Source organism: Homalodisca vitripennis, chromosome 2 (assembly GCF_021130785.1).
Source record: "Homalodisca vitripennis isolate AUS2020 chromosome 2, UT_GWSS_2.1, whole genome shotgun sequence".
In the NCBI taxonomy this organism is placed as follows: domain Eukaryota; kingdom Metazoa; phylum Arthropoda; class Insecta; order Hemiptera; family Cicadellidae; genus Homalodisca; species Homalodisca vitripennis.
The window spans coordinates 55,290,901-55,307,885 of NC_060208.1; the positions used below are offsets into that span (position 1 = coordinate 55,290,901).

At 33.3% G+C, this 16,985-nt stretch overlaps 1 protein-coding gene across 1 annotated transcript in view; it reads left to right on the forward strand.

The window, feature by feature from the left end:
- Positions 1-883: 883 nt before the first annotated feature.
- Positions 884-16,985, forward strand: part of LOC124353976 (sorting nexin-8-like) — a 28,422-nt gene continuing 12,320 nt past the window's right edge. The window contains exons 1-5 of the mRNA XM_046804069.1: positions 884-1,164; positions 6,224-6,354; positions 9,124-9,253; positions 13,447-13,586; positions 16,364-16,484. Of these exons, the coding sequence (XP_046660025.1) occupies positions 1,143-1,164; positions 6,224-6,354; positions 9,124-9,253; positions 13,447-13,586; positions 16,364-16,484 (544 nt within the window). The 5' untranslated portion in view covers positions 884-1,142. The remainder of the gene's footprint in view (positions 1,165-6,223; positions 6,355-9,123; positions 9,254-13,446; positions 13,587-16,363; positions 16,485-16,985) is intronic.

Here is a 16,985-nt window from a genome sequence, read left to right on the forward strand (position 1 = left end):
ATTGGTATAGTTTCTGGAATAAGTAAGAGGTCTAAAATATGCAGGGTGATGAATAACTTGACTTCTTGACCATGCTGAGTTAACCCGTTGGTATTTGATAAAGCTATGTTAGGAAGAATATTCATTTTAGACGAGAAACAATAGTAGGTAACGTACTAATCTTTTCTGCATGTTTAGATCAAATATTTTTAAAGTGTTCAACAGATGTTTTAAAATTATGTTGAATAAACTTTCAGATTCATCTAAGTGTCTGTTAGATTCTTGTTTCCTTAAAGGAAAACTGTAATTTCTGTGATATTCTGTACGGCTTGAGCGAAGGTTACTCCTTCAGTGACTATTTTGAAAGGACTGGGTTTGGTTAGCACTAGTTGGGTTGTTTCGTCCTGAATGACTCTGGTTGGCTTCAAAAGTCTTCTTTCTAAAGGTAGGAAATTGTTTAAGTTTTGTATTTCTCTATACACGGAACAACCTTTGTAGTTAGCCAAATGCTCACCAGACCACGAAACGCAAGAAAGGGGTACTGTTGAAGGTTTACTTGCAAACCTTTGTATAATGATCCTGGGAACATTTAACACAACGAAATACAGATATCTCCTAAAATTGTCTATAAAAACCTGTAGATAAATACTGTTTGGAAACAAAGTATTATTAGGTACTAGTTTAGCTAGAATAAATACAAACACAGAATGTATTGTACCACTGACACATCTACCAACATTTGGATTCAGTAACAATGTGACTTACATTTTTTATTGATCTAGCATCAGGGAACGAGTTAATAATATTAAAAGGCAATCACAATACAGAGAACACTGAGGCATCATGTTTAAATGTACAAACTTGTATTTATGCAAATTGGATAATAGTTTGGTGTGTATTTTTATTTGACATGTAGGTTAGGTCTCACGTAATTAACTTATTTATTTGTGTGCAATTTTTTTACAATCGTGAAAAGTGTTATTTTATGTTACGTTCTTATGATTCATAACTACGAAGAATTACATCATAGTAATTCAGTAGAATGCACGTACTTCGTTTTTAACTTTTACTAAAATAATCAAGTTTTACAAAGTGAAGTGTGATAATAGTACTGTCATTCACGTATATCTCACTGAGACAAATATTTTATATTGATTTTTGGTATGCCTATCAGAGTATTATTAGGTAAGTATTGCTAAGTCGAAATGAAAATTAATGAACAATAGGCTGCAACTCCTTATATTTGCAAGTTTAAGGTAGGCAGTACATAACTGCAGTAAATGTTAAATTAGGGATGCTTTACAAGAATAGGGTAGAGTAGGATAAGCAACCCTGATTTCTTTATATCATTATTATCAAACGACATTTAATTATTATACCCATCAACATAATAAACCCATAGTAATTAATTTGAACAATAACTAAATCATCTGGACAAACTGTACATGCAGTTTCATATTCTAAACACAATTTGTTCTATTTAAGTAACTTCTGTTAAAAAAAGATAGTTAACTATACAAAACTAGGCCTATATAAAATAACACTAAAAGATGATTTAGGCTACTGTGTCTTTCTCGGTTTTAAAATGTTTGTTTTGTTGTTATGTTTTCTTTATTATTTAAATGCCATTTTTCCTACCACCTGTCTTAGTTGTTTGATTATTGGTAATGGTTCATTTACTATTTATGACACTATGTAATTGTTTAAACTATTTCTATTAATTTGAAACATGACTAATTTAGTATTTCAGATATGTTGATATTGATTAGTAGTTTTGTTATTCGATATATAAGTATCAGTGATTGTAATAAGCTATATAAAACCGGGTCCGCTTATCATACTCTGCCAAAAAATATTGTGTTTTGTGGGTGCTTGACTGTTGGGCCCATTATTTATGTTTTAAGACTAAAACAATGGCATTCAAACATAATGTGGGACAGTTTTTAACGCTACATAAAGCCTTTAACACTTACAACTCATATGTCAGATGTCTTCCGACTTTGCGATTTTGCTATTCCATTTATATGTTGGCATTGACAGCATCCGGCATTGTTATGACATCACTGTTACTTCTGTTATTTTCTGCTGGTCTCCGATGTTTCTAATTAGTACTGTGATTGCACAGCATTTTCAGGAATAATTAATATGTTTTCACATATATGTTAAATAATCTCCCACCTAACTATGTGTAAGGAAGGAAAATAAGAAAATCAAGTCCTTCATAAACAGGCCAACTGTTGTCCAATCCATTGTTACCAACATCACTATTTGCCCTTGGGCCTAGAGCTAGTCTTCACTTAATTTTTCAAGCCCAAACGTGAGGGAGTACTGTATCTTTCAGTATTCCCTCACTCCTTTGATTAGAACAAAGCTAGCCTTCCTTTTTTCCACGGTGATAAAGATATTGCCCGTTATACCTGAGGTATTGACAGGAAGTAGCCACTACCTAACCTTACCATTCTGAATATTTTGTCACTTAAATTTCAGCCATACCGACTGAACTACAATAAAAATAGAAAAAAATACAGTAGCAACTTCAAAAACTAGTAAACGACATTCTGTTTCTAACATCTAGGTAAAACTATAACATTTGCTTTTTTGATAGATATTTATTTAGTTGACCGTCAGAGTGTAGTAGCAATTTAAAAGCACTACTGTGGATTTGTATTAGTTCAAATAAACACTACTTGAGGCCAGTGCGTAACATCTTACGGTTGCCAGGTGTAGTGTAGCGAAGCAGCGGTTTAGCACATGTTAACACAGGTTTGGCAGTAAAGGGGTTATATTCATAGTCCTGCAAACAGGTCCTGTTTTTACATCTTTTAATATCTCAGAAAGTTGTGGTTTATTTTTTATTATTGTCCCAACAGTGGTGATGTTATGATTTTACGAGTAAGTCGTTAGCAAGTGGAACTGACGTGTTAGTTGTCGGTAGTGAGATTCCGTCCATTTCCATTGATTGGTTTGATTGATCTTTCTACGACTCTAGCTTCATCGTTATCTTTTTAATATGGTCCTAGAAGTTATGGCACAGTATATTTCCATATTTAAAGTATAAAAGAACCTAGAGTCGACCAATGCATACATTTTCACCCCATATTTATCAGGTTTATTTCCAAATACTGCCTGAACTTGCATTTGCCTCCTAGGGCTTCCAGCATTTCGTCTATTACAAAGTATTCCTCTTGAGAGTAACTTGCAATAGATCGTCTAACAAACTTCTTAAAAACATCCCTAAAAGAAGCAAGTTGTCTAGTCTTTTGCCTCTCTCGACTAGTATCATTATCATCAAATCTTATTCCTCTCATAAGGGTATGAAAACGTAATACACTTACTACTGCCCGGAATTAATTTGGTGACATTCCACCAGGAACTTGTGGGCGCAGATTGCGTAATTAAAATTGTCCTCTTCTTATCCGTCCACAATAAACAGTGGTTAACAAAGTGTCATTTTGGGCTATAACATTATAAAATTCTTCATATCACCCCTTTCATTTCTGAAAAATTGCTGTCATCTGTAAGAAAGTCGCTGTTATCCTCTTCACTGTAGTCTGCACCTAAATCTATTATAAGAAATCTATCAAGTCTTTCAAGTGGCCTTGAACTCCTATCAAGTTCCTTTTACGATTTTTCTACATTTTCACATAATTTTCTTGCAAGACATTCAACATCATGCATTTTGAAAGTCACATTGTGAGCTGCATCCCAGTTTTTTATATCAGCCCAAATTAGCTCTATGGTTTTTTAGTTCAAAATGATATGGATAGAGCCTGAGGATATCAAATTCATGTTGTCTCACAATTTCATCTATTTTAAAAAGCACGTGATCTAGTTTGTGTAGGTTAACTAAGCATATAATTCCAATTCCAACATAGACAATGAAAATGGAGTATTCTTTCCCCATTCTAGTATTTAGATTTTATGCTTTATAAAGTGGACATTCTTGTAGGATACTTTGTCAAGAATGACAATAGCATGGGAAGTAAAATCGGGAATTATTTTATTTCAACTATTTAAAATACATCTTGCTGTTCACATTATAGTGATAATGTTCTGTTTGTATTCTGGCCCTCCACATACTGCCGCTTGGGATTGCTAGCAACTTTTGACAAAACCCATTTTCTCCCTGTGTGAAGGAAAATAAGCCGCTTGCCACTGAATAAAGGTGCCGCTACTCCAGGACCATCCTTTTCTTCAATCAATGTCAGATTCGTCCGTAAAAACTATAGGACTCTTCTCATCCCAATATTGTTTGATTTTTTTCAAATAAACAAATTGTTTGTGCGCTACATCCTGGGTTTCCATGAAAATGTTTTTATTTGTCATGGTCATTATCTATCTATAGTCCATTTTCATAATAATCCTTATTTCTCATAATGGATCCGGTAAAGTTCAATTTACTTTTGAATTTTGCATGAATTTTCTTCAGTGTTTGTAAACATTTCTCAGCCAAATATAAATTATTAACCTGTTGACGAGTGCGCACAGCATTTGCCGTGCCACTATGACGGTCCATACTGAGTGCCTCACTGACCAGTGACAGACCTTTAGAAAGTAAAATAAAAATAACTTTTAAATGTTAATAAACTTGTTTATTATAGTTTAAATGTATATAAAAATACATTGTAGATTGTTAAAAGCAATAATCTCGTTTTAAAACTTTGCTAGTGTGTGATACTGCTCAAAACAAGAATATATACAAAGGGCGACCTCATATGTTGAACATTCATAGCTGGTTTCTTTTCTTCTTTGTCCAGTTCGTGTGGTGTGTTTGCACACATAGCCACTGCCTGAGTAGTTTACGCTTCTTAGTGTCATTCTGGGGGAGTGACCTTATAAAATGGTGACCTTGGAGGCGTAGCGGATCTTGTGTACCGCCTCCGTAAAATAGTTTTAAAAGTTATCACCAGGTGCCACCTCAATACAGGACTAGCAACACTGTACAGCGACACTATTAGGAACAACTGAAACATTCCAAAAATCTCCGCTAGATGTCACAGTAAGTCAGTGCGAACGAACTGACAGTCATTAGTCTGGAACGGAAAATGCTGTGCTCCCTTCTTGTTCACAACATTCAATATAGAAATCGACTTTTCTCCAAACCATCTGACTTTTAGGAACCACCCAGTTTCAACTGAAGTCCAGTAGTTGGTGTTGCCAGTCAGCAGTTACAAAAATTATGAACACTAATGCCTCAAGCCACAACTAAAGTCTAAAACGCAAAAGAGCTTTATATAAGGCATAAGGAATAGTAAACTACACTGCACAAGTGACGAGTGATTGCTTCCCAGCTCAAACTGCACCATGTTTTACTAGTGGGGGATGGTGAGTGGTGCTTGATGTGAGAATGAGGCACCCAGTACTATGGTTCAGCCTGTACATTTGCGACAGCCAGTAATTAAACTTAAGTTTAGAAACTTTAACGTTTACTTAGCTATGGTAGAAAGGGTTGATTCAATTTGAATGTTGGTTTTTAGCTCTAAATCACTCTCCTTTTATTGCAGCGTCTGGTATCTGACACTGTCTTAGACTTTATTCCTGGAATCTGGACACACGTTTGTCTGAAGAGATCCAAAGAAATTTGGCGATGAAGAAGCACAAAATGAACCTTTACATTGTTTTGACATCAGAGACACCTCTAAATAGGTGAAATGACAGTCTCATTGTCTCATCAGGTGCACATTTGAGTGCTCTATCATGTTTCTGGCGCATGATCTCTAAGCACGGTGTAGCAACCGAGTTTTCTCATTTAATTATTATAATGGATTAAGCATAAGCATTTTAGAAATTCTGAATTAGTGTTTTTAAGTTATATCTAGTTAACCCTGGAGCTAGGATCTACATTATTCTCTGGTGGCTGACCAATTTTTAATATTTTGTAATTTTTGGATTTACATTGATACAAAAATTCAAAGGAATGATAACTTTGTGTTTATTTTAAATTCCATCTTTAAGTAAAATATAAAATTGTCTTCTAACGTGCTGTTATTTTGAGTTTAGAACTTTGTTTAACATTAGCTGTCAGTCTGATAGTTACTGGTACTGAATTTAAATACCAAAAACAGTTGTATACCAAACATGTCCAACTAATAGTAAATCTGAACCAAATAGTTAACAAAATATTTTCATGTTTGTTCGTTATGTACGGGTCTGAAGTCTGTAGTCATAAGTTTTACAATACCTCTATTCGTAAACAAAGAGCTGGTTTGATGACTTAACCTAGATGGAATACTTTGTATGACAGGGTCAGTTCCTGCACAGTACCGTGAGGTTGAAGCAGAGATCAACTCTCTTGTATCACCAGAGTTCTCCAGGAAGGATGTTCTCCGATCATTCATCAAGAAGTCAAAACTCAGAGATGAGAAACTGGATCAGGTATTTAACTTAAAACTAGAAAAATTCCACTTTTGATAACAGAAGACTGTTTTTAAACTGATCCAATTGTGTTTAGAATTGGTGTTTCAAATTTGTTTTAATCTGAAATCTTTAGTTGTAAATCGATTTGAAATCATAGTAGTGCATGAATTTAAGATAGTTAAAATTCATTACCACAAATTATTTACACAAAACAAACTATTATTTATCATTTTAACCCTTTGAGTGCCGCTGGCTTTTTCCCAAGGCATATGCATAAAGTGTCGGGCGGTTTTTTTTGCATATTCATAAGCTTTTAGGAAGAAAGCTGTTGTAAAACAACTACCCAACAAATTTTCATAATTTTGTTATTTTTTTCTAATTAGGAATATAATACATATTATTACAAACAAAATTTGCTTTATAAAAATTTCAGTTTTTATCAACAAGTTTTGTACTTTTTTATAAACTTTTTTGAACTTAATTTAAGTGTATATGGTATTTTTAAGATTTTCTTTTCTGTATAGGACAGTTAACCACTGAACCACGTAAAATATCCAACCATTACTTTACTAACATAGCAGAAAATACTCTCAACTCACAACCAAGACCCTCAAAACAAACTGCACCACACCTGACTGTCTCCAACCATGACTTAACACAACTAACTCTCATTAACGAACAAGAAATTAAGGAAATAAGGCTATAATAGAAAGCATTAAGTCAAAAATCTCAGCCTGACTCGACGAAATATTAGCAAAACTACTAAAATACTGTAGCAGAGCTTTATTACCACCTCTACCAGCTGAAAGCGGATCCCATACTGAGGTGGCAACTATATACCAATATCATTAATTTCTACATTTATAAGGTGATTGAAAGAGTAGTCTTGAAAAATGTGAGGACTACTGCCAACTCCACAACATCCTGACAGAAGACCAACATGGCTTTGTCAAAGGGAGGTCAACAGCATCAGCCAAGATCAAACTGGTAGAATTTATCATCAAATCTTTTGAGGAGGGATACATGGTTGCTGGTATCATGTTGGATTTCAGTAAAGGCCTTTGATTGCTTGGCAAATGAACTGATTCTTATTATTATTAACTCAACAACTTGGAATATAAGGACAGGCAAAAGCGTGATTGAGGAGTTATCTGAACGGAAAAAGTCAAATCGTTGAGATACAAACACACAAAATGGTATGACCCAAGTAACAAGATCAAAGCCTCTTCCAATCATGAGGAGAGTAAGTAACTCAGGGCTCTGTATTGGGGCCAGTCCTGTTCATCCTCCTGACGAATGACATGCCACAATACCTAGGCACGCATTGCTCCCCTCTGATGTATACTGATAACACAACACGGTTGGTGTCTAAATCATCCTCAAACAACATAGCTATCAACTCATACATTGCATTGAACATGGCTTACCAGTATTGTAACGAGAATGATTTAGTAGTTGACACTGATAAGACAAGACAGCTTGCATTTGGAAGAAGAAAGTTCGGAATTCCAGCACTTCTAGATATAAAGTGGAAACTCATGCCAAGTTTCTTAGAATGATAGTTGACAACAACCTACAATGGAATAATCATAGTCTTTCCAATAAACTAAGTTCATGCCTGTATGTTTTAAAAAGAATCAAGCATATTAGTGATGAAGCCACAACTAAAGTTGCGTACGACGCTCTGTTCGAGTCACACACGAGATTCAGCCTCATAGTTTGTTGAGAGACCACAACAAGAAACCTTGATAGAATTCTGCTGATTCAGAAAAAAATCATCAGGATAATCTCAGAACTGGGTCCTAGAGAGAGCTGCAAATCTTTTCCCCCCAACCAAAAGATTTAACATTAGTTGGCTTATACATCCGAGAAGTTCATGTTGACAAGGAACATCTACAACGAGGCACCAACATCCATAGACATAACACTCGCCATGCCAGTGGTTTGAAAAGAAACCATTGTACATGGACCAAAAGCTGTTCAACCTTCTACCAGACAACATGAAGTCACTCAAAGAACAGAAGCTGAAAACGACCCTGACCAGATGACTTATCAACAGACCATTCAAATCTGTGGATGAATTCCTGGGCTGGAGGAGAAAACATAACCAACACAACTTGACCAATCTGTATAGAACTTTTGACACATGTACATTTCTCAAAGAATATGTAATAAAGACTATAGACTATTGAACATGGTTAGTTCAAAGATTTTTGTTTAACATGTTGAGTTTTGACCCAGTATAGAGATAAAGATAGACACTTTTATTTAGTTGTAATCTTTTACAGTTGCAAGATAACATTTGATTCCATTAATAGTGAATATCACAGTAATGTACTATTTATGCTATCAACTAAAATTAATTATGTGTTTTTACAGTACATAAAACTTTGAATCATTATATTAAGAGTTATGCATGTACCTTAAATTAATTAATATGAATTTTAGGTTTCAGTATTATTATTATTATTATTATTACTACTACTACTACTACTACTACTACTACTACATTAATGTTCAACACAGCATTCCTTAGCCTAATGTCAATATTCCCACTACTTCATAGGTTAAAAGATTTTTTAGCAATATTTTTTCTGTACATGTTCAAAAGTAATTCAGTGGGTCAATTTTACTAACCATTTAGATAATATGTTTAGGATTTCATATTAGAGGCAGGATAATCAATATTTCAAAAGTTAGTGCACAGATATTTAGATTTCATGGAACATCAAAAATTAATAGAAGACTGGAAAAAATGGCAAGGTCAAATTGTGGTGCTCTGTACAGATATGGGAGCTGCTACAGTTAGCGGATGACCATGTCAGCTCAGATCAGCTGTTTGCTGCCCTGGCATTGGTTGGGTGGGCACAGCAAGGCCGAGACCTGTCTCTGGAGCTTTTCGACAACCAAGCTTCAGGTGATAAGTTTATGACTGCACAATTTAAGGCAACAAATTTTGAGTCAGTTAGAAATAGCTCATTATCAAATCATGTATGTGATTGTAGCACTTTATATCAGTACTGACCTTGTCAAACAGTATTGGCTCTTTCCTGTCTATTTGTCAAGTTTCCAGTTTAGATATACAATGGGGACTATTGATTTGGTATTCAATATGTTTTATCATACTATATTCTTTATTCCTTACTGTATTCTTGAAGAGAAATCTTTATGAAGATCTTCTTTGGAAGGATAACAGGATTTCGGACATTTGCTATCGTTGGAAAATGTCCGAAATCCTGTTTTCCTTTCAATCCTTCCATTGTAAATAACAAACTTTAAACAAAAATTCTTCTTTGGAATAGACTCACAAGCGTATTACAGGCTGCTTGGTCGGGACCAAATGCTGGCTCACGTGCTGGTTATGTGGTCTGCAATTAACTGTTCACTTATTTCACTGTATTTCCACTAGATCATTTTGATGTTCATACTAATTTTTTAAATGCAAAAACTAACCATATTTTCATTAGTGAAGCTAACCTGTTTTTGTTGAATTTGTTTGTTTGTTTCAACTATTACCAGCTAATTACGCACGCAGGTGGTGAGCCTGTAGTGTGGGACTCCCCTAAAAACGGGTTTACCCACTAAAAAACCTCCTCTACTCTTTAGGATTCTAACCTGGGATTGTTTATCACATTACTTCAGGCTAGGCCTAAATTTGACTCAAGCCTGTGGGGCTCGCTCCTTATCAAGCCGCTCGGTCAAGGGATCTGGGCCACTTCGCGGTCCAGATCGGGTTTCTTTTCCAGGAGGATGCCCCGGACGAACTGTGACAAACGATCCCAGTTCCCCTCATGCTCCATGATTGTGAATATAATTCAAATGATAGTGATGGATTTGTGAACAATGCTTGTTTTTGGAAATAAAGCTTATTAAACTTGAACTTAAATGTTAAGTGTCACTACACCTTTGTTTTTTGCAATGCAAAATTGCTTCAAGGCTTTTTTAAGTTCTAGTAAATTACTACAGAAGAAACAGTAAACCATGTAAATTCTAGTATTACTTTGCTTTTATATATATGAAAACAGTTAAAACTTTTTGAACTATGAATCTTTTACAATAATATAGTGACTGGATTTCGTGTAGAATAATAGATAAAAAACACATATTGGTGTGCATTTTGAAATATTTTTGTTTTAAGTTAGAATTTTTAGATATGTAAATGAATTGTTTTCTCTGTGTAAAAACATTGTTGGTTTATTAAAAATCTACTTGTTTATTATTTTTATTTGTTTTGTGTGCAAATTTTTTAATGTACAAAGAATGTTTTGTTAATTTAAACTTTATGTAACAATGTTGAAGAACATGCATTTTAAATATCTGAAATTCCATTTCTGTATTATAAAGCAAAAGAAGTTATTACAATGTAACCACACTCTTACTTTCACCAAAATTAATTGCTGCCACCAGCCTGCAAAGGCTTAACCTCTTGAATTCCAACTTATACCTGGGCTGTATATAAGTACTATTGCACTGCGATTCAGAAAGTGGTTCCTTCCTGGCAAGCATATGACGTAGCTAGTATGATAGCCACAGTTTACGCGACATACTGAATTGAAACTACAGAGTTTTAAACATATCACTCACTCTCTGTAGAAGATGTTAAAATGTTGTAAACACATCCTGTCTTCTGTATTCTAATTATTACTAAATGAGCTTACTAACAGTGAAAGTCTATAACTGATATTTTATTTACTGTCACAGTTTTAAGAATTTTAATCACATGAAACTTTCAGTATGCTAGGTAGTTTTTTTTTTTTTTTCAGGTAAGTTTCATCAGCGGCAGTTGCCTATTCACCAATCTAACAGTAACGCTCTAAGCTGTCTGAATGCAAGTGTGCATGTTATTAGTTGATTTTGAGTTAAGGTAAATAAAGCGATTGTTAATTATTTATGTTAAGAGTCAGCTGTAGTGAGAAGATGGCCAACACTCCCACTGTAAGAACAATGTCAAACATTTTTACACCTCATAGAATTGTTGGAAATGTCTCATATTAAGGTTTAAAAGGTTTACTTATTTTTTCAGTAACAAATAACTAAATGGTGACATTCAAACATTCTCTGACATAAAAATTACTCTTTACGTTTCGGAGCTGTCAGCTCGTTTACAGGCTTGAGACTGACCAAGGCACATATTTACAGAATATAGCAATAATTAAATATATCCTTGCTGTGTTGTATATATTTATTAGAGGTTCAGTAGTTTGTATATATTGAGATGTCGTGGTAACCAAAGACTTACTATTGTTTACAGTGTTTTATTGGACTTTAATCACTTATTTGATTTTTTTTTCAATTCACTTAGTTTTCTTTCCACGCTTCTGTTTAATTGTCTGGTTCTAATGAAAGTTCTGGTCCCTGACTAAACATTTATTACTGTTAAACAAACATCAGGGCATTTCTCTGTTAACCGTCTATCCAGTTCTCTTATTATTCCTTTTCGTTTGTTATGTACATCTCTAATTCCATGGAGGGATTAAAGAAACCATTGTATCCAAACAGTTGTTTTTCTGTGATAGTTTGAACAGTTTGCAATCGCAAAATTCACCAGCCATGTTGAAGTGTTTTATAGAAGAAAACCTAGGTGTTTAAAACATTTAGAAAATTTCTATTACTACATAAAATACACTATCATATTAACTTATATAATTCACAACCAATTGTATCAGCCACAATAACTGAATTGAGACAGAGTAACCAAATTAACAAGTAACAACATACAAGGCAAGGAAAGCTGAGAGCAGAATCATGTCATTGCATGTCTCTCTCCTTTTAAACTTACCTCTGCTACAGTTTTTGTTGATGCATGGTATATTAATATACATATGTATGCATTTACATAAATATATATAAGTATGTATTTACACATATTTTCACTAAAGGTTGGTTTAAAAACAAGCAAAAGTTTCACATGAACATCCTAGCTTGCTTTATTTAGTGTCTGTGCGCTCATTTTTTTATTTTAAAAACCACATCTTATAAATAGTTAAGTTTAAATTTGGAACTTATGTTAAGCTAATCAAAAGAAATAAAAACACAATACAAATAATATTAATTCCTGTTCCAATATAGGGGCATTTGAAAGGTTTCAAAATTATTTATCTTGAAGGATAATGTTTTGTAATAAATTTAATGATATATCCAATAGTATTCAGTGGAAGAACCAGTGGTGATGAACAAGCTACCAAGAATTTAAAAGAACAACGTAGAAAACACATGGTAATTTGATAACAGTACCTAGACACGAATAACCATACCAATGCATTCTCAATTCTAATAAGCCAAATTAATGCATTTTCAAAATTTTCAGTTGAAATATCCTTTTCTGTTTGGTGATTTCCCAAGTCGATATTCGTGCTAAAATATTTTTATGCGTATCCTACAATTATGTAAGAGTTGATTATGACAAAATAAAAAAACAATCTTGTTTCAATTGAATATCTATGTTTAGTATGTTATCATCAAATACATTTTCTATTTTCTAAAATTTATTTTTTGTGATTTTTAAACCCAAAAACCATGCATCAGAAAAAATAAATTTGTTTTTCACAAAATTTACTAGTTTTGTATTAAGGTATCATTATTTATAAACCAATACGTAAAAAAAAATAACAAAAACGGCATCTCTCTCTCTCTCATATCATTTTTAAAAGTTATAAAAGATTGAGTATTAAAGTAGGTTTAAATTCAATTGAAACCATGATAAGGATCATAGAGATTGTTTGTTTTTGTGAAATTCAGCATTATACCTAAGTTATATTCGTAAAGCATCTCATTATTTTCCAATTATATTTATTAAGTGATTACTTTATAAACCCAGTAAATTAGAATGTCATTGAAAAAATCATGCTACAAATACTAAAGTTATTTTTTTGGAAAGATTTGCAATTTTTATTGCACTTTCACATTTGATAGCCCATTCAGTAGATTTAAATGGCGCAAACCCAGACTTTCCAGAAGTATGGGAGATACCTAGCATGTAAACAAAAAATAAGCTTTTCTATATATTGCACTATTTATTCGGATTAGTGTTTCCCATAAAAGTATTTTAATTATTTATGTAGCTCATATCATACTAAACAATGTATATAAATTAAAATTGTGGATTGACAGGTTTGCCAACTGTTTACCTGGGCACCTCATCTCACCTGCGTTACTGTGACCTCTTCCGGACAGACACCATTGAGGTCGAGGTGGTACCAGAGAAGAAAGGGCTGTTCATGAAACATGTGGAGTATCTCATTTCAAGCAAGGTACACAACACAGAATAACACTGATCTAATAAATAACCGAATCTTCTGTAACTGTAACTGTTTTTCGATTCACCTTAGGAAATATAACTCTTCATAGGAAAGTTAGTACAACTTAGTACATGGGTTCCTCTTAGTCCAAGAAAGAACTCTATTGATTTTGGGCTCAAAATATATTATACTTTGAGCCCATAAATATATTATACTATATCAAAATTTATTATTATTTGATATTATTTACTTTATTTTAAGTGAATACTCTTACAGGTGTTAACAAAATTATCAAGAAATTTAAATAATAGTTTAATTGAACAAAAATTTAAAAGATTTAATTACTCGGAGGAGAAATATAAATTGACAACAAATATGTGATCAATTTATATATGGGGGTTGTGTAACAGGTCAAATTACGACATTTGAATATTCGCGGGGAATTGGCAGACTGTGACGTCAGTGAATCGGCAGACTGTGACGTCAGTAAATCACATGTTGTCGGAATTGAGATTTATTTAATTAATAACGAAGAAATATATTAAACTTTATACGGAAAAAGATTTGATTAATTAAAATGAAGTAAACATAACCAAAATTCGTGTTTTACAAAAGTACTAAATAGAATTACGCAGAAAAGCCAATTGTGGGATAAATGACTTGTATATTGATGACGTCATAAAGCACATGTTGCTAAAAATTTAAATAAAAAGCTTTGAAAAAATAATAAAAAGAAAATAGAAAGACTTAAATTGATTAATTATAGTAAACGTGATAAATTTCGACAATTATAAGAAAAGAATCAAATTATATTTATTCGTGAAGACGCTGATTTTAACGGGAGAGGGGATGAGTATTGTTTTGAGTCGGTATGTGTAGTTTTATACGGAGATTCCGTCTTCTCTTTCCAGGCTTGAAGCAAGGAGGTTGTGTGGATTCTCCTGAGATAGTAGTGGTGAAATTAATAGGAAACTGTAATATGGTGTATTGAAATTTTAATGAAGGATGGGATATTATGTTAAACTCTTAAATTATCAAAGCAAGGTGAGTGGAATTATATATGTATGGACAGTGTAATATGGAATAAATTAACGTCAAGGTCACTTGGTTTGACTTTTCTTTGAGTATCCCATTTATAAAAAAGTGTGATAGGAACTTTAATGGAGTGATATTAAATTTTTTAACCACTAGTCAACCTATTTAAAAACCTGAGATAGACATAGACTTGTTGTTGGTGACAACACCACAGACATTCAAATTTAATAGTAATTTGGTATTAAGTTGGAATAGTATGAGTTAGCTAACACGAAGTAATTTACATCACCAATGAGAGGGAGCACATTTTGAGTAGTGATTGGGAGAGGATTGGGACAGCAATTTGTTTATCTGGAAGGTGGCAGAGTTTCAAGCAGTACCAAGGGAACGCAGCTAGCTTTGGGCAGATTTTGAGCAAGATGGCGACCAACACCATCCGGAGCAAAATGGTACAGCAACGTGGGACTGGTAACAAAAAGGCGCACAACTACATGGGGCGTCAACAACACTAAAAAACCGACACAGCAAATTGACACAACTACGACGGGCAGATATCGCGACAAATTGACGCAGTCAACGTAGGGCGATCTTCAGCAAATTACCGCAGCCAACGTGAGGCGGATCATCAGCAAATTGGCACTGCAACGTAGGGCGATCCACAGCACAAGTAAACAATGGCAACTGAGCGATACCAACACATATTTTCTCTCCAGAAGTAGTACCAACTGCTGCAAAACTAATTTCCTACTGGCGAGTGCACTGGTTGTATATTTGTAAATTTGATTGTATATTGACTCTGGGAACTTTTTGACTCTACCTCCTATAACTAGACTACATTTATGTCAAAAAAATGATTACATTTTGTTACATTTACATTTTGTATGCTATAATAAATTAATATACAGACATTCAACAAGATTCATTAATAAACTGACTACTCTAGGTTAGTGTAACTTCTCTAAAATATATGTTATTTATTTCCTTTCTAAATTCATTCAAACATTTTGTACTAAAAAATAACTCAATTTGTACTGTTAGAATTTTCTCTCTTTATTGATATCAACAACTTTGTGTTATTTATTCATATACTTGTTTTACTATACATTGCGTGTTACCTCTACATGTACTTAGCCAATTATCAAGTTCAAAATGCTGCAAAGAAAAATATGCATTAAAACTGTTGAACATTTTAAGAGCAAATAATTGTAATGTACGCATTTTATTTCCATTATATTTACAAAGAAAGATTCTGTGTGTAAAATCGTATTTTGCTTCAACAGAAAGCTGTGTCAGTCTTGCCCCAAAAGCTTGATATCTTGCTATTTATGTAGAATTTATTGTACTAACTTTATTTTTTCCAAAACCAAAATTGAATTAAACATCAAAAAACTGTGTTAAAGTTTTGTAAATATCCAAATTTTATAAGTTTATATAAATAAATTAAATCTTGAAATAATTGTATTAAAATTACATGCATTGGGTAAGAATATATTAACTACTACCATGACAAGTCTTGGTGTTTTAGTTTCTCGGAACATAGTTGGAGACATACCATTACACTCTATTGTTTTGGGGCTTTTGGCATGTCTTTTATCTGTAAAAAGGTCATGAGTTTTGTAGTTGCTTATTTTTCAAAACCACTTCTTTTAGTGTTTGATCACTATAAAACTATTAATTGGTTTACCTAAAATGATTTTCTTTTTGCTTTTTTGAATTTGTATATAGATAATAACCAAGATGTGTGTATATTGCAGCGGTTTGATTCAACTGTAAATCGTAGATACAATGATTTTGTCGCACTGTATGATGTCCTACTCAACCGTTTTCCATACAGGCTGATTCCAAAACTGCCACCAAAGAGGATGATTGTAGGAGGTTAGTAAGCTTTTGTTATATTAGTGTCTAATTATATGTATACATATGAGTTAATGACATGTAAATGCAATCTTCTTCGTCTTCTAAGGGGGAGCCTATTACCATACACTTTGCGGATCGTATTGTTTTGGCGCGCGGGCACGAATTAATTTACAGTCAGCGGCCGAACAAACAGTAATGGTGCGCCACATCATATCGCTCGCTATTGTATATTCATTTCATTTCTACGTTGAACTGGATTCCAGTTTATAAAAATATCTCCATCTATATTCTTAAAAACAAAATAATTAAATACAATATATTGTTTATTAACTATTGTAATAAATATCTCTAATAAATATCGATCAAGTTCAGACGATCGTAAGATTTCCATTTCAATCAGCTCATATTATGACACGCAAATTATACCATAAAATGCGATACTAGTTATTATTATAATAACAGCGGAGGAAAACAACCAATCAGAAGCGCTAAAAAGCAGAGAGTAAACTCATATGAATG